This window comes from Myotis nattereri (genome assembly GCF_964212035.1).
Source record: "Myotis nattereri genome assembly, chromosome: 1".
Lineage (NCBI taxonomy): Eukaryota > Metazoa > Chordata > Mammalia > Chiroptera > Vespertilionidae > Myotis > Myotis nattereri.
The window spans coordinates 4,549,508-4,574,237 of record NC_138075.1 but is presented as its reverse complement, the minus strand read 5'-3'; the positions used below and the strand labels follow the sequence as shown (position 1 = coordinate 4,574,237).

Genomic DNA, 24,730 nt, shown 5'->3' with positions numbered 1-24,730 from the left:
TCCTTCCCTCTTTTAAAATCAGCTCTCATATAAACAGTTCAGGAGCTGCTTTCATTTACGCTCACTGTGGGCTATGCTGTGGCGTCAGAAGACCTATGTTCTGCCCAACTCTACTGCTTACAGGTGGGCCACTGAGCATGTCCCTCCATCTGTCCAAGTCTCAGCTCTGTTCTCACAAAGAAAGGGGTAGAAGGCAGAGTTCCAACGTTAACATGTCACGAAGACTCTCTGAGTTTTCCTAACCTGTTCTCCCTTGACAGTCAACACATTTTGTTTTTGAACACTGGAGAGAGAACGGTGCAGTGTGCAATGGAAGAGCTATGATCATGATCCCACACACACTGATTCGCTCTGTTGGAAGTGTAACAATTGATTCTGGACCCCGGGGAAAGGTGGGAACGGGGTCACCACGGGGAATGAGGATCCTGGGAGCACACACAACTGAACACAGGTTGGTGCTTTTCCTAGAGAGGAAGGTTCTTCAGCTAGCTTGAACCCCAAATCTATTGCTTCCCCTTCCATTAGTACATACAAGAAAATGTAGAAAATGTGAGAAAGTATAGAGAAAATGAAAACTACCTATCTTATCACCTGCTGAGGACTATGAACATGCAGAATATTTTATGTCATTTTCCCGTTCACATAGAAGAGTATTTTCCAAAATAAGTTAGTTTCTTATTTTTTTCATGTAGTTCAATTTTCTCCATTGTCAATTCCCCCATCAATGTGGCATAACTTAATCACTTTTAGAGCCATTCCAATGGTTCATTAAAGAAAATGAACATCCTTGCGGTATACGTCCTCAGAATCGCTCACCATGCTAACTGGCTAGCACCGGAACAGAAGTTATAAACTTTGTAAAGGCTCTACCACCAATGTTTGCCAGAATATCCTCCAACAGAGGTAAGAGTGCCCTCTCACTAAATCCTTACTGGTATCATTATATTTAAACTAGAGGCCCGGTGCACAAAATTCCTGCACTGGAGGCAGGGGGGGGGGCGGGGTCCTCAGCCCGGCCTGTGCCCTCTCACAGTCCAGGACCCCTTGAGGGATGTCCACCTGTCTGCTCGCTGCTTCTTAGTGCTGCTGCGGCAGCAGAAGAGGCTCCTGCCACCGTCACTGCGCTCGCCAGCCATGAGCCCAGCTTCTGGCTGAGCGGCACTCCCCTTGTGGGAGCACACTGACCACCATGGGGCAGCTCCTGTGTTGAGTGCCTGCCCTGAGTGGTCAGTGTGCATCATAGTGACCATTCTGGTCATTCCGCCATAATGGTTGCTTAGGCTTTTATCCTATACTAGAGGCCCTGTGCACGACATTCATGCACTGGGGGTGGGGGGGGGGCTGAGGCACCCCCTTCCCCCACTGCATGAATGTCGTGCACGGGGCCTCTAGTTATATAGAGAAATTATTAAATGATTAAGTGAAATGGCCTAACATAGCCAAACCTATTTACCTTTCTTGAATTACTGGTCAGGTTGAATATCTTTCAAGTAGTTACTAGTGGACATCTGTATTGTTTTTTTTTTCTGAATTGTTTATATCATTTGCTCATTCTCATTTTTTAATTTTTTATTTAAAGTTATTTTTCCCTTTTCCTTTGGAAGTGTAATCAAGGCTTTAAGTTATCTGCTTTAACCAATCTAGGTAAAATTGAGGTTTCACAATCTAGTGGAGGTTTTATTATCAGCGTTTTACTAAGTCTTCTCTCCAAGTTCCTCTTTCATAGTAATAAAAAGAACAACTCACCTCACATTAAAATGTAACAATACTAAATTCAAAAATGGAAATGATATTGCATTGGCTTACTCCCCAGATCTCTTTGCAAAGGTCACAGCTTAAGAGCTCTATGTCACTAAGCATTGATTAACCTTTCAAGCAACACCGCTGTGGCAAGACTTTGGAGTGAAAAGTCCAGGTTTTATACACTCTTCTATTTCTATTAAAAAAAAAAAGAAACAGAAGCTCTTGGAATCAATCATTTATCACAAAATGAACAATTTCAACTTTTAAACATACAGTTATTTTTTTCTGCATACTTAACTCAAAATGAACAGATAGAATTTTATTCAAACTTTACAGTTAGCCTGAGATTGTTCAACCTGAAGTTAGACTTCACTGCCCAAACAGTTAAGCATCTGAAAGCAAAGCTGAGAATGAATATGCATATCAAACATAATGAAAGCATTCCAATGGGGCTCGGAATAAACAGTGACCGGAACCAAACTCTAATTCGCTCGGGTCTACAAAAACTTCAGAGCCTGAAAGTACCCATTACTTAATAATGATAGAAAACAAAGCCTGCGAATGACAATTTCTGAAGGAGTGTTCAAATGCAGAATTCTAGTTCAACATTTCTAACAGCTGCTGCTTTTGACTATTAGTATTAAAAAAACTTCCCCAATCCTTACTATTCAACATGTTCTTGAAAACACACAGCAGCATGGTATAGTTTACTAAGTTTATAAATCTTAGTACTTGTAATAAAATATAAAATACAGATTTCTCCCTTTTTCAAATATGAAGTCTCGGAATGCTTCCGTCATCCTTTGGTTTTCAAACCCATACAATGCACTCAGATTACACTGTGGGTTTGGCATTGAGACGAAACATTGCACATCTGCTGGGAAGGAGGGTGCTGTGGGAATACCAAAGTACTACATTATAGAAAGTAAACACTGAGGTGAAAATACTTTCTGTATACTGTACATCATGTAAACAAACATTCATAATAAGAATCAACACAGGCCAAAAGACTGTTTTTTAGGAAATCAGAATCTTCTTTCTTTTCAATCCCACACACTGAAGATGCTTTTTGTTAAGAAAAAGAATGGAGCCTGTTCCTGTATTTGCTTATGTGCTTAAACACCTTGGAGAAAGTTATTACATTCATTTGCTAACGGTTGTCCTCTTAGTTCGCTGGCTGTTGCAAACAAGGAATACAGAACTATCTCGGTCCCTGTTGTTCATTGAATACTAGCTAAGTAATATATCTTTAATTCATCTTCATCAGTCCATATCAGTAATATAAATAGATGAAGTGATTCAGTGAATTTCAAATTTTGTGCAGGGGAAACTGGTTGATAATTTGTTTCCGGTAAGGCTAGTACCAAAAGAAGTATTACAAAGTTAGTCCAAGTTAGGAGTAAGCCCCTGATTTAGCGAGCTGAACCAAAGTTTACATGTAGGTCCTTTTAAATCCTACATTACTGTGCAAATCCAGAAGTTCCCATGTGATAGAGAGTGCTGGCAGCAATCGAAGTCCTGGATAACAGAATGAAACACTGATTTGGTTTTGAAATGCAGAGATACTACATGAAGAAATTTGAATGTCTTAATGATGGTATTACAGCAATTCTCTTCATGAATCAGGAACTAAGAAAGACGATTCATTACTCAATAATGTTCTTGTCAAAAGCCAAATTTGAAGCAAGAAAAGATAAAGACACAAAATCAAAGATGCATTTTCTATGACCTTATGCAAGAATTTCAAGCTTTACATTAACATTTTGTACCAGCAGCCACCCCCTCTCAAAGGAAAAAGCTTAGTCATGACTGCCCATCCCTTTTCAAAGCTTCCAATCTTTGAAGGAGTGCGGTTCCGAAGGCCTCCCGGTAGGCGGGGCTGAGCGTGTCCAGCAGGGAGTAGACCGTTTCATGGTAGGGACTCTGTAAGTGATCATCCACCTGGTCAAAAGCATAACCTACTATCTACAAGAGAAGAGGGAATTCAATAATTAGATTTCCTTATGACAGCGCAAAAACCAGTTGTTTACCTGTGTCATTCGCTAATGACACTTTTTTCAATCAATAGTTAAAATGTGCATATTTTAATATATTTTTAAAATATTTAAGCAATTTACAACTTATAGGAATAACCCCTGCAAAACACTCTCTTTGTAATTTTCCCCCCCAAAATTTTAATGGTTTGATTTACCAACTCCTGGTCCTAAAACAAAGGTAAAATAGAGAAAAAAATTAAAAAAAAAAAAAATTAAAAAGCTACCTTAGAACTAATCCTTTGGACTCTTTCTCTATAAAGAATTCTAGAAAGTATTTATAGCTTTAATCCTCCTGTATGATTATCTGAAAGGCCATTTCACATTACTAATACATTACTTATCTAATAGGGAAACGAATGCACAACTCAGTGAGAAAAAAGGGAATGTTACTGTTTTATTTATTTTTCTTTAAATGCAGCTAAACTTGCTAAAGCGTTTCTCTCCACCAAGATTATATAAGACATATCACAGTTCACCAGCACAGTACAGGGCAAAATTACTTTAGCCTTTGTTCACTTGACTAAAGCTTGTGAATTCCCTCTGTAAGCGTTGAACTGTTATGCCATCTAGTCAATCCGTAGGAGTGGTTTTAATGAAAAGCAGAGGCAGATGCCCGCGGAGGATGACACGCCTCTTCAGAACCACGCTTTACTGCAGCGCTTTCCACACGCACAGCAGCTCCCTATACGCAGGGGAGATGTTCCAAGGCCCCTAGTGGATGCCTGAAACCATGGATAGGACCAAGCCCTATATGTACTTTTCCCCATACATACCGTACATACCTATGATAAACTTTAATTTATAAACTAGGTACAGTAAGAGATCAATGAATAACTAATAAAATAGAACAATTATAACAATATACTGTATTTAAAGTTATGTAAACGTGCTCTCTCTGATAACCAATCTGGTACCTGAGACAGCTACTAAGTGGCTAACGGGCGGGTAGTGTATATAGCTCGGGTGCGCTGGACCAAGCATGTCCTGGGCAGTACGGAGCAGGATGGCACGGATCTCACCATACTCCTCAGAGAGGTGTGCAACATAAATACCTGGGGTTGGCAGAAGTAGGTTTACAGCTGTGAGTACCCGCAAGTTTATTCTTGTATTATTATTATATTATTTATTTGTATTATTTGTCTCATTCTTATTATCTTGTATCCTTACTTATTTATATATTTTTTAAAATATATTTTTATTGATTTCAGACAGGAAGGGAAAGGGAGATAGAAACATCAATGATGAGAGGGAATTGATCAGCTGCCTCCTGTATGCCCCCCACTGGGGGTTGAGCCCACAACCCAGGCATGTGCCCTTGAATCCCAGACACTTCAGTCCACAGGCCCACCCTCTATCCACTGAGCCAAACCGACTAGGGCTGTATCCTTAATTATAATTTATCTTTTACATAATGATGGCTGGTAATTTAACCTACTTTTGCCCACCCCTGTATAAATTGTAATTTTCCATTGAATATTTCAAGCCATGGTTGACCACAGGTAACTGAAACTGTGGAAAGTGAACATGTGGATAAGGCAGAGTCCATTGTATTATAATTGTTTTTTTTTAAAGATAAAGAGATTTAAAATATATATGTATGTATATTTTTATTGATTTCAGAGAGGAAGGGAAAAGGAGAGAGAGAAACATCAATGATGACAGAGAATCATTGATTGGCTGCCTCCTGCATGTCCTCCACTGGGGATTGAGCCCACAATCCAAGCATGTGCCCTGACCAGGAATTGAACTGTGACCTCCTGGTTCATGGGGCGACGCTCAACCACTGAGCCACACCAGCTGGGTTGTATTACAGTTCTGTTTGCCCCTTTCTGATCCCTGTAAGACTGGTCTTCCTAATAGGATAGGGATCATATCTTATTCAAAGTTTCATTTCCAATTCCTAACACAGGATAGTTGCTCAATGAATGTTAACCGACTCAGACTGAAAAAAAATTTAAGTACATACATGTCAAGCTTTATAACTGACCTAGTTCTTTCTCTATACTTTGTTCATATAATTATCCTCCAATCCCTTCTGGTTTTTCAATTTAATCTCCAGGTTACAGATAAAGAATCAAACTCCAAAAGGTTGACTAACTTACCCAAGATCACTCAAATTCACATGTAAGACTTCTGACTCTGATCAGAACCAAACGTACTTCACCATAGCTACCTTAGAATTAATCAATGTAAAATATAATTAACTTATCCAGGGCATTTATCTCTACTTTTGATTTACCTACTCCTGCTTAAGATCCATTTCTGAAGACAATAAGCTTTTAGTACAAATTTAGGGATTGAGAAAGGAGTGTACAAAATTAGTTAATTCAAGTTTCACTCTCTAAGCTAAGCAGCTACCTGCATGGCAGCTGTGAGGGAACTGAGAGCAGTCAAGCTGCTGGCTTTGCAATTCGCTTCAGTGCAAGTGATCCTTAACAAGGCGTACACGGAACACGTGGCTCATCTGCTTCTGAAGGAACCCAATCTAGTGAAAGAGGGAGGTTCATGTAGCCTTTGAACATAGCGTTACATGACATTCTCACCTGCTTAGGCCTTGGCCTCTACTTTATGATTCTGTGCAACTTTTGAAACAGAATAAAAACAGAAAAGTCAGAGATCTTTAATTGAGATTGAATATTAATTAATTAGTAAAGTTACAATTAAATTTTGGAGTTTCTAATACTACTCCTTTGTTTAGCAGGCCAAAATTTTTATAACAGTTAGTTGTGTTTTTTGTTTTTTTAAATGAAAAGTTGATTTCAGGTGGTACTTTCTACTATTCTAAACTCAGGATTTTGGTATAAGGATTTAAGGTTACTGCCTAGAACAGCTCACCTGTAATTAAGAGCCAATAGGACACTCTTGGAAATTCAGAGGTGCAACTGTCTGCTGCGACGGGACTTTGACCTAACAGCTGGGGAGCAGTGGAGTCAAGTATGTTGTTTTCACAGAAGAGACATTTGTAAGAGGTGGAAGAAGATCCTCTCAATACAATGCCTATAAAACTCAGCCAATGCAGGGAATGCCTAATTCTGGTGCACATTATTTAACCACAGATAAGAAATAAATTAATTTTAGGGGTGATCATTAAAACAAAGTAATATTTCCAATCAATTTTTTTAAAAAAAGTTCCATTTCCCCATGTTAGTGAGAGACTTGAGTATTATTAAAAATTCCTAGATAAAAGTTTTCCTTTAAAAACCCCTGTTAGCTGCTGAGTGTTGAGTTCTCATTTAACACTCGTCCCTACTCCCTGACCCCTCTTTGATAAAGTGGTAAAGTATAAATACTTCCTTTTTCCAAAAAGAAAAGGCACTCACCTTAAGCCCTGCTTCAGTGAGCTCCAGGCAGTATCTGTTCCTTTCTCTCGTTTCCACGTTGATATAGGCCACATCATCTGCACAGCGCAGGGCTTTTGAGACAAACATTGTGTTCACGGCAAAGAGAACATCATTTACAACTGCTTCAGCTTCTAGCCTCATGTCTTTCACGTCAGTCCCTTCAAAACCATTAAGCTCTGCATTTTCTTCATATCCTGACATACTGCTTAGCTCCATGGGATTACAATCCGTCTCCATCCTGCAAAAAAGTAGACATGAATCTTTACAGAAAGACACTCCAGATATTATTGTTTGGTGAAACAATGCCTGACGTGCCTTCCTATTGCTACTTAGTAGACAGCATGAACTAGTCAACAACTTTTCTGGAAAATATTGTTGAAAACCATTTCTAATAGTTTTTTTTTACAGCAAAATTATCTAGACACCTATAGATTTTCAGAAAAAAACAGCCACTGTTCTCCACTTTCCCCCCAAAAGTTAATTCCCATATTGATAGGAATTGAGAATATTAATTTTTAGTTATTTCAAACAATGTCTCAGTAAAAACCTTAGTACATCTTTTTAAACGTGTAATTACTCTTCTAGGATATTTAAAACTGTAATTGCTGAGTCAAAGCACATGCTCATTTTAACTTTCAATAGGTACTGCCATAATGCTGATTTACCCTTCAAACAAACAAACAAACAAACAAACAAAGGCTGTATGATTTAAACTCCACCAAGAGACTATGCAGGGCTATCCTCTTTTTTTCTTCCCCACATTCTTTCCAATACTTTTTAATATTTGCCAATTTGAGAGGTAACAAATGAAGTCCTCAGCCATTGACACCCCTTCAACCCCTCAGAAAAAAAAAAAAATCTGGGTAAATTTTTGGGGGTATTTTTCAGAGCTTCTGGGTGATTTCATACAGTCAACTCCAAACTACTAGCAAAAATCTTAAGGAGCTAGAGCTCCTATAGTTGTTGTCATTTACTCATTATACAAGTCAAAACTATGCCCTGGCTGGTGTGCTCAGTTGACTTGAGTGCTGTCCCACGCACTGAAAGGTCGCTGGTTTGATACCACGTCAGGGCACATGCTTAGCTTTTGGGTTCTATCCCTGGTTGAGGTGTGTACGGGAAGCAACTAATAGATGTTTCTCTCTCACTCTCCCTCTAAAAAATAAAAAAAAAATATTTTCTTAAAAAGTCAGAACTATTTGCCAAAGGTAATTTATAATAAACTATGTAAAGCTATTAAAAACTCACACAGCAAATGTACAAATAATACATTCTTTCAGTCCTATTTCAACTAATGATATGCTTTAAAGATCCTTTATTGAGCCTGCTACAGAACTTTCAAGAATCAGTCACTCCTAACAATACAGGTTAATTATAAAATTACCAATTATTGTTGGATCCATTTGTCAGATAACTGAAATCTAATACTGACTTACTGTATGAGATAGTGAAAATATTTGTTTTCTAAAATTTCTACTTTACTCTAAAAATAATCATTATACTCCTTTATACTTGGTTTTATGTATAGAAAATTAGCTCATTTTATTTTTTTACAGCTAGTTTGAAGACTTCGAAGCATGAATCTTTTAACATCACGAATACCAAACATCTTTTTTTTTTTGGCTTCAGTAATCCAGTATCTCAATTAGAGATGTCAGAAATAATAATAATCATTACATGAAAAAGATGTTTATACGAGACAGCTTAGCAGTATATAAAGTTTTTAAAGCAAGAGTCCAGTTAATTGCAATTAGGACCTTAGGGAAAGATGAAGAATGCAATACTAGGATGGAAGAAATTCTCACAGGTCAGGGAGTAGGTCATCAAACTGTTGTGTACTAATTAGCATCAGGGGCAAAAAAAAAGACACTTAAGACTGAAGATTATTTTTCTAAAATGTCTTTGAATGACAGATAAAAAAAGCAGACATTCACAACTTTTGCTAATACACAAATAAAAAAAGAATTTATTTTTGAAGCATTACACAAATTGATAACATTTGAGACTTACTAGTACTTTTAAAAGACAGTATTATAATTTCTTTTTTGTTGGTTGTAACAAGCTCTTATTTATCAATATCCTTTCCCTGTCCAAATAGCACCCAGATTTTCTAAGGTGAATCATAATGCCCCTTTCTCCTACTGAGTAAAGTAATTTGGGTGATACTGACCCCCACCCAGTTAGAGTGCCCTAAACTAACAATACACGAAATTCTTTCTAGTCACCTTAATCCAGAATAGAGCACAGAGCTCAGCTCCTTCTGGCTGCCATCCTGAGATGGGAGAAACTGGGCCAAGACGGTGCTGAAAATGGGAAAAGAACAGGGCCAAGAGGTTGACTGAGAAACGTTGCCAGAGTTCTGATGGCTGCCTAACCTTTGCACTCTTCAGCTATTGGAGCAATAAATTCCAGCTACTTTCCTGGCAACTGAAAGTATCCTAACTGATTTAGGAGACTACCCCAAATAAAAAGCAATGATTGATCTAGCTTTTCAACAGCTTTATAGAAGAGGATGAAAATAAATGGAACCCTAATGATATTTTTATACCTGTCATATACAAAGTGCTTATAAAGCTTTGTAGAATTTGAATATTAATGTTTCTATATTAGTTTGCATTGCTGCTGTCACAAATTATCACAAATGTAGTAAATTAAAACGACACAAATTTATTTTCTTACAATTCTGGAGGTGAGAAATCTAGGAAGTTCCTTTTGCCATTTAAGGCAACATGTTCACAGTTTCTGGGGATTAGGACGTGGGCAACATGGGTGGGAGGCATAGTCTCTGTACCACAGTGTCCATATGCTATCAGCAGGAAAAACAGTGTTCAGATAGTTGAAGAGACTTCGTTTTCTGCCCTTTCTTTTTGGAAAAGTTAATTAATATATTGGGTGGGCAATATAAACAGCCAGTTTACATGGTTCTATTAAAAGGAGGCTCAGAGTACTTGCCAAGTTCACTGTCTCCTTTGGAAAGGTTCCTTAACTATAGGTTTCATGCTTTGTAACTCCAGCACCATCATCACTGCACAGGTGTTTTAGAGTTAACCGTTTAGTTACCATTTCTGGTGCCCTCATTCCTTTGTGTTGCTCTACATCTGGGTCTATAACCTGTACCATTTTCCTTCTGCCATTCAATTTTCCTTCAACATTTCCTGCAGTATAAATCTGCTGCTGTTAACCTCTTTCAGCTTTTGTATATCTGAACAGGACTTCCTTTCACCTTCCATTTTGAAAGGTATTTTTGCTAGGTATAAAAATCTTAGGTTGACAGCTTGCCTCCCCCTTTCAAGACTTTAAAGATGTTTCTCTATTATCAGTTTGCTTGCATTGTTTCCTATGATAAATCTGATCCCATTGTTATCTTTGTTCCACTTGGTATAGTTTTCTTTTATTTTTTTTTCTTTAATATATTTTATTGATTTTTTACAGAGAGGAAGGGAGAGGGATAGAGAGTTAGAAACATCGATGAGAGGGAAACATCATCAGCATGCCCTTGACTGGAATCGAACCTGGGACCCTTGAGTCCGCAGGCCGATGCTCTATCCACTGAGCCAAACCAGTTAGGGCAGTATAGTTTTTTTCATGTTTCTTTTTCTTTGGGTTCACTGAACCACTTGCCTGTGGGTTTATAGTTTTCAGTAAATTTCAACAAATTTTGGTAATTATTTCTTCATTATTATTATTATCTGTCCCTCCTCTCTTTGGGGGCTACAATTTCATGAATATGAGTCCAAGTGAAGCTGTCCTATTCCTCACAGCTTTGTTAATTTTTTCATTTTCTTTTCTGTTTCACTTTCAATAGTTTCCATTGTTTTGTCTTCAAGTTCACCAATCTTTTCTTTTGCAGTACCTAATCTTTTCTACTTGGGTCACATACTTATAGTAATCATGTGTCAAACTGTATTTAGCTCATGAATGAAGGAACCAACAAGATATTAAAGTTGATGTAATATAGGAGAGACAAAATCAGTGAAGGGAGTATGTTTGTTATAAAATCTTCCGATTTTATTTTCCTTTTCTGATATTTGAAATTTCAGGCATTCTATAAACAGCCTAAATGTAATTCTATATTTCAAAAGAAGTCACTTACTATTTAACATGTGAACCTGAAAGAAGTCAATTGTACCTATTACTCAAGAGTTCAGTTCAAACCTCTCAAGGCCTATTCTAATTCCCTGCCAGATGAGATTCCACCTTTTCATACCACTTTGTACACTCCTTTTATGGCAAGTATTATAATTATTACTCACAAACATGTCTTATTATCTTCAAAATATATCCAGAATCCAATTGCTTCTTACCATCTTCACTGCCACTACTCTAGTCCAAGCCACTCTACTTCTACCCATCTATTCTCAACAAAGCAGTTAGTAAAAACAGGCCAGAATAGGTCACTCCTCTCCTCAAACTCCTTCATCCAGAGTGAGAGTCAATCTATATATAAATAAAAGCCAAGCCACCGGAAGGACCAGTGCTATGACGTGCACTGCAGCGGCCAACAGGCCTGATCAGGACCCTGATTGGCCCCCCAAACTCCCGTGGCCCCTCCCCCTGGCCAGCCCTACCCCCGGTTGCCTGCCCATCAGGGGTGGGGCCGGCCAACCTCCTGTGGCCCCTCTCCCCTGCCACCTGGCCTGATGGGCATCCATCAGGCCAGGCTGACCAGACCCCACCCATGCACGAATTCATGCACCGGCTTCTAGTGTTCTTATAATGGCCTACAATGCACTACATGACTTGACCCTCCCTCACCCCCTTCCCCTTCACTCCCTCGGGATAGGGCCTTGCACTTGTTGCTCCTCTGCGTGGAAAAGAACTCCAGGTACTTGTGTGCCTTGCTACCGAGCTTTCTCCAAGTCTCTGCTAAAATGGTACCTTATCAAATAAGAGGTTGTTCCTTACCCTTCTATATAAAAGTGACAAATCTCTTTCGTCTCCATTCTCTTTATATTGTTTAATTTATCTTTTTTAAAGATTTAAAAAATTGATGTTTAGAGAGAGAGGAAAGGAGGAGAGGGAAACATCGATGTGAGATGGAAACATCAATGAGTTGCCTCCCACATTCCCCTGACCAGAATTAAGCTCACAACCCGGGCATGTGCCCTGATGGGAATCAAACTGGCAACCTCTTGGTGCAAGGGATGACGCCCAACCAAGTCACTCCAGCCAGGGTTATATTGCTTTATTTATTTACTAGAGGCCCGGTGCATGAAAATTCATGCGCTGGAGGTGGGTCCGTCAGCCTGGCCTGCCCCCTCTCACAGTTGGGGAGCTCTCAGGGGCAGGAGGCGACCTGGCGATCAGGGGAAGGTGACACCCCCATCTCACCTCTGCTGCTGCCACTGATGGCAGCGCAAACCTCAGCTGGCCCTGGTTACCTGAGCCTCGGGTGGCCCTGGGCAGCAGCCATCTGGGGCTTGCCTGCACCTCGGGCCGGCCCTGGGCAGCTGGGGGACTGAGGGACTCCGGAGGCAGGCGCACGGAGTGGCCGCCCGCGACCCGGCCTTGCTGTGCGCCTGCCACCCCGGCGGGGCTGAGGGGACTGGGCACCACCACCTTGTGGCTACGGGCACCGCCATCTTTGAGGGTGTGACAGTCAATTAGCATATTCCCTCCTTATTGGCTGTGGGCACCACCATCTTTGCAACAGTGTGAGGGTCAATTAGCATATTCCCTCTTTATTAGATAGAATTTTTTCCCTACAGCACACATCACCATATGGCACATTATTTATTTGTAGAAAAGCAAGCAAGAATTAATTGACTGTAGCAAAAAATATCATGGGGTTCCTTAGAAAGTTAGGGGATAGGTGCCTGTGGGGGAAGAAGAGAGGGGAAGGGAATGGCTTGCTCATGCTTCCTGTAGGGAGGGCGCCATGGCACATTATTTATTTGATCATTGTTTGTTTCCCCTGCCTTCAATGACAGGCCAGCTCCAGGAGGGCAGGGCCTCGGCTGGCTCACTGCTGTCTCCCCAGCACCTAGAACAGCCCCTGGCTCGTGCAGGAAATCAGTAAGGATTTACTGAGAAAAGGTAGAACGTAAGTTCCTTGAAGGTTCTGCCTGATTCTTATTTACCCTTTTCACTTTTCCAGGTGGGAACACTTTAGGGTAATGGACCCTGAACCGGTATTTTTGCATGAGCCAGGAGCAAGGGGGTTGGAAGTCACTGAGAAGGCTTGGGACAAGCCTCTTAGGAACGTGGGGCACCAACAACCCGACCCACTACGCACTCCAGGGGGCACCCTGGTTCTAAAATGAAAGGGAACCGGAGCGCCCTCTATCGGGCAATATTCGGGGGCTGTGTTGGTATTTCGAAGGCATTCACGAGTTACCAACAAATAAGCTCTCCTTGAACAGGTCGTCTTCGGCTGCTATCCTTCATTAAACTACCTGGAGCAGGGCTCTGTTTAGGTTCGGTCATCAGAGTTGATTTTCACAACAATCCTCGGGAGCACACGTTAATCGGCTCCCATCTGGCAAAGGCTCCAGGGCAGTGCCGGTGCACAGCGGCTGGGCTAAGCGGCGGCGTCAGGACTGTAACCCGGGGCGCCGGGCTTCTAGGCCGGCGAACCCCGGCGCAGGCCTTTCGGGGCGCCTCCGAGCAGTGCCCCTTGGCAGGAGCTGCCTCCTCAAAGGCAGATAGCCGACGGCGCAGACTCCGGAACGAGGACTTCGCCCACGTCTCCGCGAGGCCGGGAGGGAGGCTGGGGACCGATCAGAGAAAGCCGCTCTGCCCACAAATGCCTCGAAAACTCAAGTTTCCAGGTCCCAGGGCAGCGCACCCAGGACGAAGAGCGCGCCCCGCAGGCTGCCAGCCGCCCAGCGGCAACGAAGAGGGAGCTTTGGCGACAATACCTGACCGAGTCGGGCGACGATGAACTTGCTGACAATGAGCAGCACCGGGCAGTGTTCGGGGCGGCGGGGGTGCGCGACAGCGGCAGCGGCAGCTCTCCCCTCGGGGCGGCGTCCGAGATGCCCGGGACGGCCCAGGCCGCCGCCCCTCCCGGCCGGGCCCGCGGCGCCGCGTCCTGCTCCGAGGGTCCCCGGCCTGCCCTCCCCTCCCGGTAGCTCTTCTCGGCGGCCGCCCTCCCTCCCGCCCGCCCGCCCGCAGCCATCCCAGCGGCCGCTCACCTGCGCGCCCGCCGTCCTCCGGGTCTCCCCACCCCGGGCGTCAGGAGCCGACCAGCGGCGCCGCCCCCTCCGCCCCTCGCCCCGCCCCCTCGGAGCCGGAACCACTCGCTTCCGGGCCCTTCTTCCCGCCTCCGCCAGTCCCAGTGTGACGCCACTTCCGGTCGCGTCGGGTCGCGCGCAGGGAGTCCAGGTCTCGCGAACGCGCCGGGAGCGTCGCCAGAGCCGGGAGCGCGCCCCCGGATGACAACAAATTCGTCGCGCGGCGGCGGTGGACGTGTCCGCTGAGCCCCTGCCTCGGGCCTTGTCGCCTCCCCCCGCCTCTCCTGCACCCTCTCTCTGTGTGGAAGGGGATCCCCCGGACCCCGCGGGTCAGGGGCGACGGGGACTCTTCCGCGCCTCGTCCCGGTCCTCCAGGCCTAGAGCGAACGACGCGGCGCGGGAGATGGGGTCGCCCTGAGGGACGCCCGGTGCCGGCGGGCATGGAGGAGCCGCCCCGGGCTTAGGCCCAGCCGCGGCCCGGGGTCGCCGGCCGGGACCCGAGGCGCCGCGGTCGCGGCCTGGAGCCGGAGCCTGCGCCACGAGGCCGGAGTCGCCGCCGCCCGCAGCCGCCGCCAGCCTTCATCATGCCGTGGCCGTTCTCAGAGTCCATCAAGAAGAGGGCCTGCCGGTACCTCCTGCAGCGGTACCTGGGCCACTTCCTGCAGGAGAAGCTGAGCCTGGAGCAGCTCAGCCTGGACCTGTACCAGGGCACCGGCTCCCTCGCCCAGGTCCCCTTGGACAAATGGGTAAGAGCTGCCGGCGGGCGGGCGGGCGGGCCTCGCTCCCCTCCGTAGGCCGATTTGAAGGGCTGTCATCCCAAAATTGGTGACATTCGTCCCCTCCCTGGGCAGTGCGGCAGGGCCCAGATAACCGTGCGGAAAGGGTTGCTTCATCTCTTTCTAGCAAGTTTGCGCCCTCCCAGCACGTGTTCCAGAAACGTAACCGAGACACTGGCGTCTGCACGGTGGGAACCCGTGGGGTCAGTGGCTGGGGTCTGGGAAGGCGTCCATGGAGGGAGGTGACCGGGCTGCCCCCTCCGATCGAAGGGGTCGCGGGGGTTCAGTGGCAAACGGACCCTGTTTCATGGGATGACACTCGGGAGCGGGAAGGATGGGAGGACCTCGGGGATGTCAGCACTCCCAGGCTTTCGGTCATGTGTTGGGGGTCGGCTCCTGGCACAGCGTGGCCTCGGAACCGCGTTTGCCACCGGGAGAAAGTTGGGAGAAGGCCGCCCCCGCCGGTTTGCCTGCCTTTGCTTGTTGACATGGTGCAAGGCCAGCCTGTGAATGGCCCTGGGAGCGCGGGCGGCTTCACGTGACCGAGCGTCAGCCAGCGCAGGTGTTGCAAAAGCGCTGAGGCTGCGATTCTCGGGCCTTTAAATCCTGTTTCCTACCTGCCATCCGGAGGCTGTGAGGCGACTCCTTGCGGCCTACAGGTGCTTCAGGTGTACTTCAGCTCAGCACGGACAGCTGCACTGGCATTTGAACGCTCACTGGGTAGTGCTTTGCTTAAGTACGCGCCGCCTTGGGTTTGACAAGTGGCTTCCCCGCCCCCCGGCCATTTATTTACTGCGCTGGAGTTCGCTGCTCTGTTTGAATCGGTTGTGCCGTTCTAGACTTTTACTCTTCTAAAAGCAATCCTAAGCAGTTTCCATGTAGGACATCATAAGTGTAGACGACTTTCCTGTGATAGTTGTGCAAGAACAAAAGGAAACTTTTTTTCCTCCTAATTTAAGCTGTGTAAAAAAGCTGTGGTTTTCCCTTTTATGAAAAAGTATTTTTACAAAGTAATGACTTCTTAGCCATAGAAACTCGAAAAGCTCAAATTATGGTAATTCTGCATTATGGCCCTTACCTTGATTTGCACTAGCATGAATATCCGTAACGAGACGATTTAAACTAGGGAGAGTGAGTACATAGGATAATGGGAAGACCCAGGCCCATGCCAGGCCAGCCCAGCCGCCACAGTTTGCCTATTGACATTGGACATAGGAACTCATCTGAGTGCAGTCAACATTAATGGAATAGCTATACACTCCATGCCAGGCACTGTGGCAGGGTACTGTACTGCTGTAATTCTTACCAGAAGATAGGGATTATGGTGGATATTTTAAAATTCAATGACCCATAACAAAATAAAATAAATTTAACGATCCATGAGTCTCTACTTTCAGTACAGTTATGAATAGGCTATCTTGAAGGAGGAGGGTTGGATATGTACTAACTGTCTTTTGTGGGTTGAATGATTTTGTATACATTATTCATTAGTGACTTTTCACATTTGTCTTATAAAGTGGGTATTATTATTTCCATTTTACAGATGGAGTTAAATAATTTTCCCCAAGTGACACGGCCAACAAGTGGTACAGTGAGAATTCAAACCTGTCTAATTCCTAAGGCCATTATTTCTTTATGAATCCTATGGCTTCAAAGGAAAGTAAATGTTTATTGAGCATCTTTTGTATTTAAGACGCTATGGTAGACACTCTTAATTTGTGTGGATCATGTAATCCTCATGGAAAATCAGAGGTGGTAATATTTGAATTTTACAGTTTGACTTCAGGATCATTGGTAGAGTGATTTACGGCTAGACTTACTCTGAATATTTTTTGTCCTTTTCCTTGAAGGTGAGGAATATGCCCAGCCAAAATGATAATGTCAAATAAAGCATCCAGCAAACATTTGTTGCTGTTTATTTATTAATTATAGTGTGTTCTGTTGATGATAAATCTTTTTTTAATAAAGCTATTTTAGCAATCACTCTTTTTAAAAAATATATATACTTTTATTGATTTCAGAGAGGAAGGGAGAGGGAGAGAGAGTTTGAAACATCAGTGATGAGAGAGAATCATTGATCGGCTTCCTCCTGCACACCCAACACTGGAGAGTGAGCCTGAAACCTGGGCATGTGCCCTTCACCGGAATTGAACCCAGGACCTTTCAGTCCACAGGCCAACACTCTATCCACTGAGCCAAACCGGCCAGCGTTGTTGATAAATCTTGATATGACACTTAAATATAGCTATTCAAACTTCTGATTCCAAATTCAGTTACTTTTGACACTTCATTCGACTGACTTTCATTACTGAAAAAAAGATACCTCACAGAATCATAGATACAAATGGAAGAATTGCATAATTGGTGACATCACTAATGTTTCAATTGCCAACCATTAATTATGCACAGGATTATGTTGAAATTGGCAGTGACATTCCCTTCTTCCTTGGTCTCAATCAGTTATTTTTGCTAATTAATTGGAAGGTGATATATATATATCTTTAAAAAACTCTTAAGCAAGACTTTTAGATTCATTGGGATAATTTTCCATATGTTCAAACCTTTTATAACTTTTGTGTAGATAATGACTTTAAAAAAAGATAGTATTTTTAATAGACATTATTTCAGCAACAAAATCATGTAACAATAGAGACATTTCCAAATATAATTTTTCAAAACATTCCCCTCCTAGTACAAGTATCCTTTGAAAAGTATTTACTTTCTCACTCATTACTAAAATGGTGTCTGTACTTTGAAAATATACAGTATGTTTTGTTTTTTGGAATATACCTGCCTGGTAGCATATACTATTGATAGCTATTTGTCATCACATAAGTGATCAGCATATTTAGAATTCTTCTGTTTATACAGAAGAAAATTGCTTTTCATCTTTAAAATCATCTCTTAAATATTTGGCCATAAGTAAAGCCAGAAAATCAGAAAGTTATTGTCACTTTTTGTCTTTTTACAAAGATTCTGTTGCTTAAAAGTCTGTTTGGGTTTTTTTAATCCTTACCCAAGGATATGTTTTTGTTTTTTCCTTTTAAGAGAGAGAAGAAGGAAGAGAGAGAAACATTGGTTGCCTCCCACTCAGGTCCCAACTGGGGATCAAACCCACTACCTACACGTGTGCCCTGACAGGGAATTGAACCCACAGCCTTTTTGGTGTATGGGATAATGTTCCAATCAACTGAGCCACCCGGCCAGGGCTACAGGTCTGTTTTTATTGTGCAAGATAATGCTCAGGTAAGTTTCAGTGTGTTGGAATGGAACATCCAACTGAGGGCACCATTCTTAACTCTTCCCCATTGTGGAACTACTGGTCTCTTTGAAAATATATGTATTTTTTCAGAGAGGAAGGGAGAGGGAGAGAGAAATAGAAACATCACTGATGAGAGAGAATCATTGATCGGCTGCCTCCTGCATGCCCCCTACTGGGGATCAAGCCCACAACCCAGGCATGTGCCTTTGACCAGAATCAAACCTGGGACCCTTCAGTCCACAGGCCCATGCTCTATCCACTGAGCCAAACCTGCTAGGGCTGGTCTTCTCTTTGTACCAGTCTGATATATGGCTGGAGTGAGGGTGCCAATGCCCTTTGTATAAAAATGTGAAAAATTTAATATAGAATGTCTAATTTTTCTACTCACATCTCTATTGGCTCATCTATTATCTCTGGGATAGATACATTTTAGAGACTGCTAACTTCAAGGAGCTTGGAGTGGGAGGGAGGAGTTCATGAGTTCTTTTCCCATTGAAGTGGTCAAAATGCTATATAGTATTGGATTTGAGGAAGAGTTGGGAAGATTTGGGAGTTACCAGAGTATCAGTGGTAACTGAAACACTGGAATGGCATAAAGTGCATGGGCAGTTGTAGATTAGTTGAGAAACAAAAAAAGCTGAAGATGAAACTTAGAGGAGTATCATCATTTTCAGTGGTAAAGAGTTGGAAAAAAGACTCAGTGTGAAGCATGTTACGGAAGCCAAGAAAAGTTAGAATTTCAAAATAGGAATTAGACTGAGATGAGTATTCAAGGAAGGTGAGGACTGAATGTTTTTCATTGCATTTGTCAGTTTATTGGTGGTTAAGAGCAGTTTCAAAGGAGCTGAGTGTTAGAAGGCAGATAGTAGTTTGTGGTTTGAGAAAATAGCTCCCTTGACAAAAGAAAGAGAAATGAGGTTGATGACTAGAAGGGCATGGCATCAAGGTAGGGGATTTCAGTTTGCTTTTGAAGATAATAGTTACCATTTATTTACATATTGGGTGCTTTTATATAAATTTATTTTTCTTTTTTTAATTCTCACCTGAGAATATGTTTTATTGATTTCAGAGAGAGAGGAAGGGGGGAGGGAAGAGCAAAAGAGAGAGAGAGGAGAGAGAGAGAAAAACACCCATCAATTGCTCCCCAACTGGAGATCAAACCCGCAACCTAGGAATGTGCCCTGCCCAGGAATTGAACCCTCAACCTTTTTGATATAAGGGATGGCACTTCAGCCTATTGAGCCACCTGACCAGGTCTCATTCTAAATTTTTAAAATAATTACAAGCTTGAGAAACACTGATGTCTTAACTAAGTGGATGAGAACTGAAGGGATTTGCAATAGCAATATCACTTAGTTCTTTGATTTTCTTTGGTGTCATGTCAAAAATATGTATAAGACAGTGAAAGACCAGAAAACTTAAGTTTCTGGCCCTGCCTGGAGATTTTTATACGCTAGGTAGTGTATAAGAGAGGATTCAGGAAGGTAAAAGGATAGGCCTGTTTTGGCTAAGTGGGAGAAGTGAGTCACACGGAGGGCTATGGGAAAGCAGACCCAACTTGACGTCACTGCTGTAAGTACTCTTCCGAGGAAGGTCAGTTTGGGGAAAGAGTATCTTTATAGAGTGAGGATCTGGGTGTTTGTACCTTGAGACCAACCGTGCCCATGTACTTTTTAGAAAGTCTGGATGATTACGCAAGCCCCAGCATGCAGAAAGCCTTTCAGGAGAAACCTCTGGTAAAACGGGAGCCGGTCTCCGTCTCACTCAATATTCAGCATTAGGCTTGTAGACAAAGAATTACGACTCCACCCTTATGCAACATGGCCTTCAGGAAGTACCCTACATAAAACTGGCATTTAATAACTTTTATTCTAATTTAAAAATACATTGTCAGAAACGCATTTAATTATTCTGCTAACTGTATTTACATCCTTTCTGTCACCCTTCTGTTATAATCTAGCTTGCCTCCCCACTCTATTGAAATCCCTCTCAATGGCATCACCTGTACCCTAAATACCACTTACCTAGTAAAGTCCAGGGGACACTTACAAATCTTTGACTCCTTTTTAGCTGTTGCTGCACTTGCTCACTCTTTTCTTTCACATTGTCTTTCCATGATTTTCTGGAAAATGAAGCTTTCTTGATTTCCCTTCTCCTCTCTGCCTTTTGCAGGTTCCTCTTTCTTAACGTGTTTCTTAAATATTGGTGTTTACCAGGGTTCTGTCCTAGGCCTCTTGTTGTTTTCCTCTACATAAGTTCCTAAAGGTCACCTCTCCTCACCGCCGTGGCGTCATTTACCCCCTGTGTTCACAATGCTCTTCTCTGTCTCCAGCCCAGATGACTCTCTCGAGCTCTAGACCGGAATTTCCAGCTGCTTCCTAGACATCTCCACCTGGATGTCTGCTCAAATGTATTCTTTGGGACTGAACTCCTCATCTGTCGCCTAACCAGCTTCTCCAGGTTTCTCTGTCTAGTAAACGGCACCACTGTTTAAGCAGTTGCCCACGCCAGCACCCGGAGTCCTTCTTCTTTCCTCTTGATGGCAGCTAACTTGGCTTCCTCACGTATTACAGCAGTCCGTCCGCTTCTCCTGTCCTCACTGTTGCTGTCCTTGCCAAACCAACTTTTCTGGCTTCTGCTCATCACGACCGTTCTGTCTGAGGTTTGCTTTCTTCCAATTCATGCTCTACCTGGCTGCCGGAGAGGCCCTCTAAACGTTCCAGTCCCGTCATGGCATGGAAACTCAAAATCTTTCAATGGTCTCACCTTGCCCTTGAGATAAATTTCAGACTCTAACATGAATTACAAGGTTCTTTGGATGCCCCTCTCTCTTATCTCTGTAGCCTTATCTCTGGCTCATCACCCTGACACAGTACACTAAAGCTACAGCTGCTTTTCTCTTTAGATCCTCTTGCATCTCAAGTAGGTGTGCTTGCCCTCTCTGACCTGCTTTTTTTTTTTTTAATCCTTCCACATGCCTTTGTCTTTTCCTGGAACACTTTGCCTAGTTACTCCTCAGCCTTCTCGTCTCAGCTTTAAATAGCACTTCCTCAACTAGCGTGCCAGGTTAGGGTTTTTACACGCTCAAATAGCACAATGCATTTTCTCTGCATGTAACTCATCTCACTTTTAAAAAATAATATATTTTGCCCTGGCTGGTTTGGCTCAGTGGATAGAGCGTCAGCCTGCGGACTGAAGGGTCCCAGGTTTGATTCCGGTCAAGGGCATGTGCCTTGGTTGCAGGCGCATCCCCAGTGGGGGTGTGCATGAGGCAGCTGATCAATGTTTCTCTCTCATCGATGTTTCTGACTCTGTCCCTCTCCATAAAGAAAATCAATAAAATATATTTAAAAATAATATATTTTTATTGATTTCAGAGAAGAAGGGAGAGAGAGAAACATTAATGATGAGAGAGAATCATTGATCAGCTGCCTCCTGCACGCCCCACACTGGGGATTGAGCCCGCAACCCGGGCATGTGCCCTGACTGGGAATCGAACTGTGATCTCCTGGTTCATAGGTCGACACTCAATCACTGAGCCACACCTGCTGGGTGCAACTCATCACACTTTAATTACGTGTGCCTTTCATGGTAAGTTATCTTTGTAAGCTTGTGAGGACCAGGGATCGTCACTAACTAGGTCTCTGCTTCCTTTATCCTAGTGCCTGACACATATATGAGCATATTCAGCATCTGAATACGTTAACAATTTTAAGTTCTCGTGATTTAAAATTGCCCTTGGTTTTTCTCTTTAGTGCCTCAATGAGATCCTGGAGTCAGCAGATGCGCCTTTAGAAGTCACTGAAGGATTCATACAGTCAATTTCTCTGTCAGTTCCATGGGGCTCCTTGCTACAGGACAATTGTGCACTGGAAGTGAAAGGGCTAGAAATGGTCTTCCGACCTAGACCTCGCCTAGGTAGGTGTTTCTCATGTGTTCTATTTTATTTTATTCTATTGAGTGTTTCTATTTTATTTCCCAGAGATTGGGAAAGTGATCTAATTGCATTATATTCAATATTTAATTTATTACTTTGCATTGTATTTGTGAGATAGATAAAATGGGTCGGTGTAGGGTGTGGTGTATGTGTGTGATTGTATCTTTAATGTTACTTCTCTGCCTATTTACCCACAGGAACTTTAGTATGTAGATGGTTGATGTAATTATTTGTTACCAATTACTTACTGTGTTCTAAAGATTCAAAGGACTGTGCCAGAAAGCAAGGAAGTGCTCAAAAATTGTGGAGAATTGTTAAAAGGACACAAGATCAGGCTTGAAGGGGCTCCCATTAGCCAAATCTGAGAAAGCTTGAGTATCAAAAATAATGATGACAATAATGAATTATAACATGCTAAATTAAAAGAATGCCCTAAGTCCATATTGATACAAATAAATAAATATGTAATGGGGACAGGGAGAAGGGAAAGATCTTTATTGCAATAGAATACCTACTTACGTATAAATAACAAAAATAGAATTCACCATTCTTTTGGCCACCATAGTAAAAATTGATACAGAACAGAATCATCAATGAATGCTAATACTATTTAGTGAAGGGTTGTTGAGGAGTTTAATATTTAGACAGTGTCAAATTATCTCCCACTGATTTGTAGATTCTTCTTCTTAATCCTCACCAGAGGTTATGTATAGAGAGAGGAAGAGAGAGAAACATCCATGTGAGAGATAAACGTTAATCGTTTGCCTCCCTTAAGCGCCTTGACCAGGGATTGAACCCACAACCTAGGTATGTGCCCTGACCCCGGAATCGAACTCACAACCTTTTTGGTGTAAGGGACCATGCATCAACCAATTGAGCCACCTGGCCAGGGCTACATATTTTTTACAAAGGGTAAACTTACCTTTATGTTGGAGAAAATTGACAGTCACCACCAAAAATAACTGACTGCATGTGTGTCCTGATGTAATCAACTGGGAAGGACACACATCAGTGTTGTACTTACTGTTCCTGCTAAATTATAAAGCAGCAGTCAGACACATCCAAAGTAAGGGAAATTTTATAAAGTAAATGGTTAGCACTGTTAAAAATGTCAGTGTAATGGAAGACAAGAAGGATGGAGGAACTGTTCCAGATTAAAGGGGGCTAAAGACATGAATAACTAATTGCAGTATATAATCATGTCTTTGTTTGTTTATTGCTATGAAGGATGTTATCGGGGTAGCTGGGAAAATTTGGGTATAAAACATAGGAGTATTATATATTAAAGTTATATTTCTTGGGTGTATTTTGCAGGAGGATGTTCTTGTTCTTAGGAATTACATGCTGAGGTATTTAGGAGTGAGTGTTATGATGTCTGCAGTTTATCTTCAAATAGTTCAGCAAAAGTATGAGAGAGAGAGAAAGAGAGAGAGAATAGAATCTTGATGACTCTATGACCTAGGTGAAGGGCACGCAGGTGTTCATTGTACAATTATTTCATCTCTTTCCTAGGATTGGGTAAGTGGGCAAAAATATTTGGAAGGAAAAGCTTTAAAGTTGTAATTGTTTACAAGTATATATGTGTGGTAGCTTTACTTGCACATGATGTTTTCTGACTTAAGCATATATAGTATCTCTTGCATGCCAGATATTATACTTAGTGCTTTACAAATATTATCCTCACAATAACTCTTTGAAATAGATATTTTTTATTATCTTTATTTTGCAGAACAGGTAATTGAGGCCCATATAAGTTTAATAATTTGTCCAAGGTCATAGCTAGTCAAGTGGAAAAGAGAGGATCTGAACTCAGCCAGTCTAGTTCTGGAGTCCTTGTTCTTAACCACTATGCTTTGTTGTATCTCAGATTTTCTACTACAATGTGTGTATTTATGTGTGTGTGTGCATTTTAAGAACCAGTTAAGTTACGATGGTAAGTCATCTTAAATTATGAACTTAAATTCCTTTTTTTTCAGTGACAAGTGATGTTTTTAAACATATATTTGAAGAATTATAATTTCCAGTGCTGTCTGAATCACCAAGTTTAAATTATGCTTAGTAGAATTATAGTGCCTGTATTTTGAAAATTAGTAATCTGTGCATGGAAATCCTCCTTAATAACCCGGTATTTAATAAACAAGAATATTTTATCTTTTAACTCTGAGTACATATAATAATACTTTCTGATGGAAAGTCAAATATTTTCTCCTTACTTTAAAACTGTCCTATTAGAAGGGCTTTTACAATTGATTTGGAAGACAGTAATTCTAGTAATCTCTGCCCATTTGTTTTGAATAACAAAAGGAAGTGTGGTGGATTTATCTCATGAGGGGAAGTGCTGGAAAGGATTTTTCAGTTCATGTGTTTCTTCCTCAAAGGTTGCTCTTTTGTTTTATCTACATTTATACTAACCTTCTAAAGCCTACATCAACTCTACCTGTACCTGTTTTCCTGTTAGTT

At 42.3% G+C, this 24,730-nt stretch overlaps 2 protein-coding genes across 2 annotated transcripts in view; one reads left to right on the top strand and one right to left on the bottom strand.

Annotated features, from left to right (window-relative positions):
• Window positions 1-1,963: 1,963 nt before the first annotated feature.
• GSKIP (GSK3B interacting protein) lies at window positions 1,964-14,321 on the bottom strand. The gene is made up of 4 exons (XM_081082601.1): window positions 14,257-14,321; window positions 7,100-7,358; window positions 3,498-3,708; window positions 1,964-2,635 (listed from the first exon to the last, which is right to left on the bottom strand). The coding sequence occupies exons 2-3, from the start codon at window positions 7,355-7,357 to the stop codon at window positions 3,547-3,549; spliced, it is 420 nt and encodes a 139-aa protein (XP_080938727.1). The 5' UTR covers window position 7,358; window positions 14,257-14,321; the 3' UTR covers window positions 1,964-2,635; window positions 3,498-3,546.
• A 558-nt stretch (window positions 14,322-14,879) lies between these two features.
• ATG2B (autophagy related 2B) overlaps window positions 14,880-24,730 on the top strand; it is a gene marked incomplete at its 5' end in the record, with an annotated part of 69,612 nt that continues 59,761 nt past the window's right edge. The window contains 2 exons of the mRNA XM_081104917.1: window positions 14,880-15,041; window positions 22,089-22,251. Of these exons, the coding sequence (XP_080961043.1) occupies window positions 14,880-15,041; window positions 22,089-22,251 (325 nt within the window). The remainder of the gene's footprint in view (window positions 15,042-22,088; window positions 22,252-24,730) is intronic.

What these genes read in the sequence shown, in the direction of transcription:
- GSKIP (XM_081082601.1), bottom strand. Translation starts at nt 7,357, where the DNA reads ATGGAGACGGATTGTAATCCCATGGAGCTAAGCAGTATGTCAGGATAT. An exon ending in TCACTGAAGCAGGGCTTAAG is followed by an intron (nt 3,709 to 7,099) that starts GTGAGTGCCTTT and finishes CTTCTCTTGTAG; the next exon opens with ATAGTAGGTTATGCTTTTGA.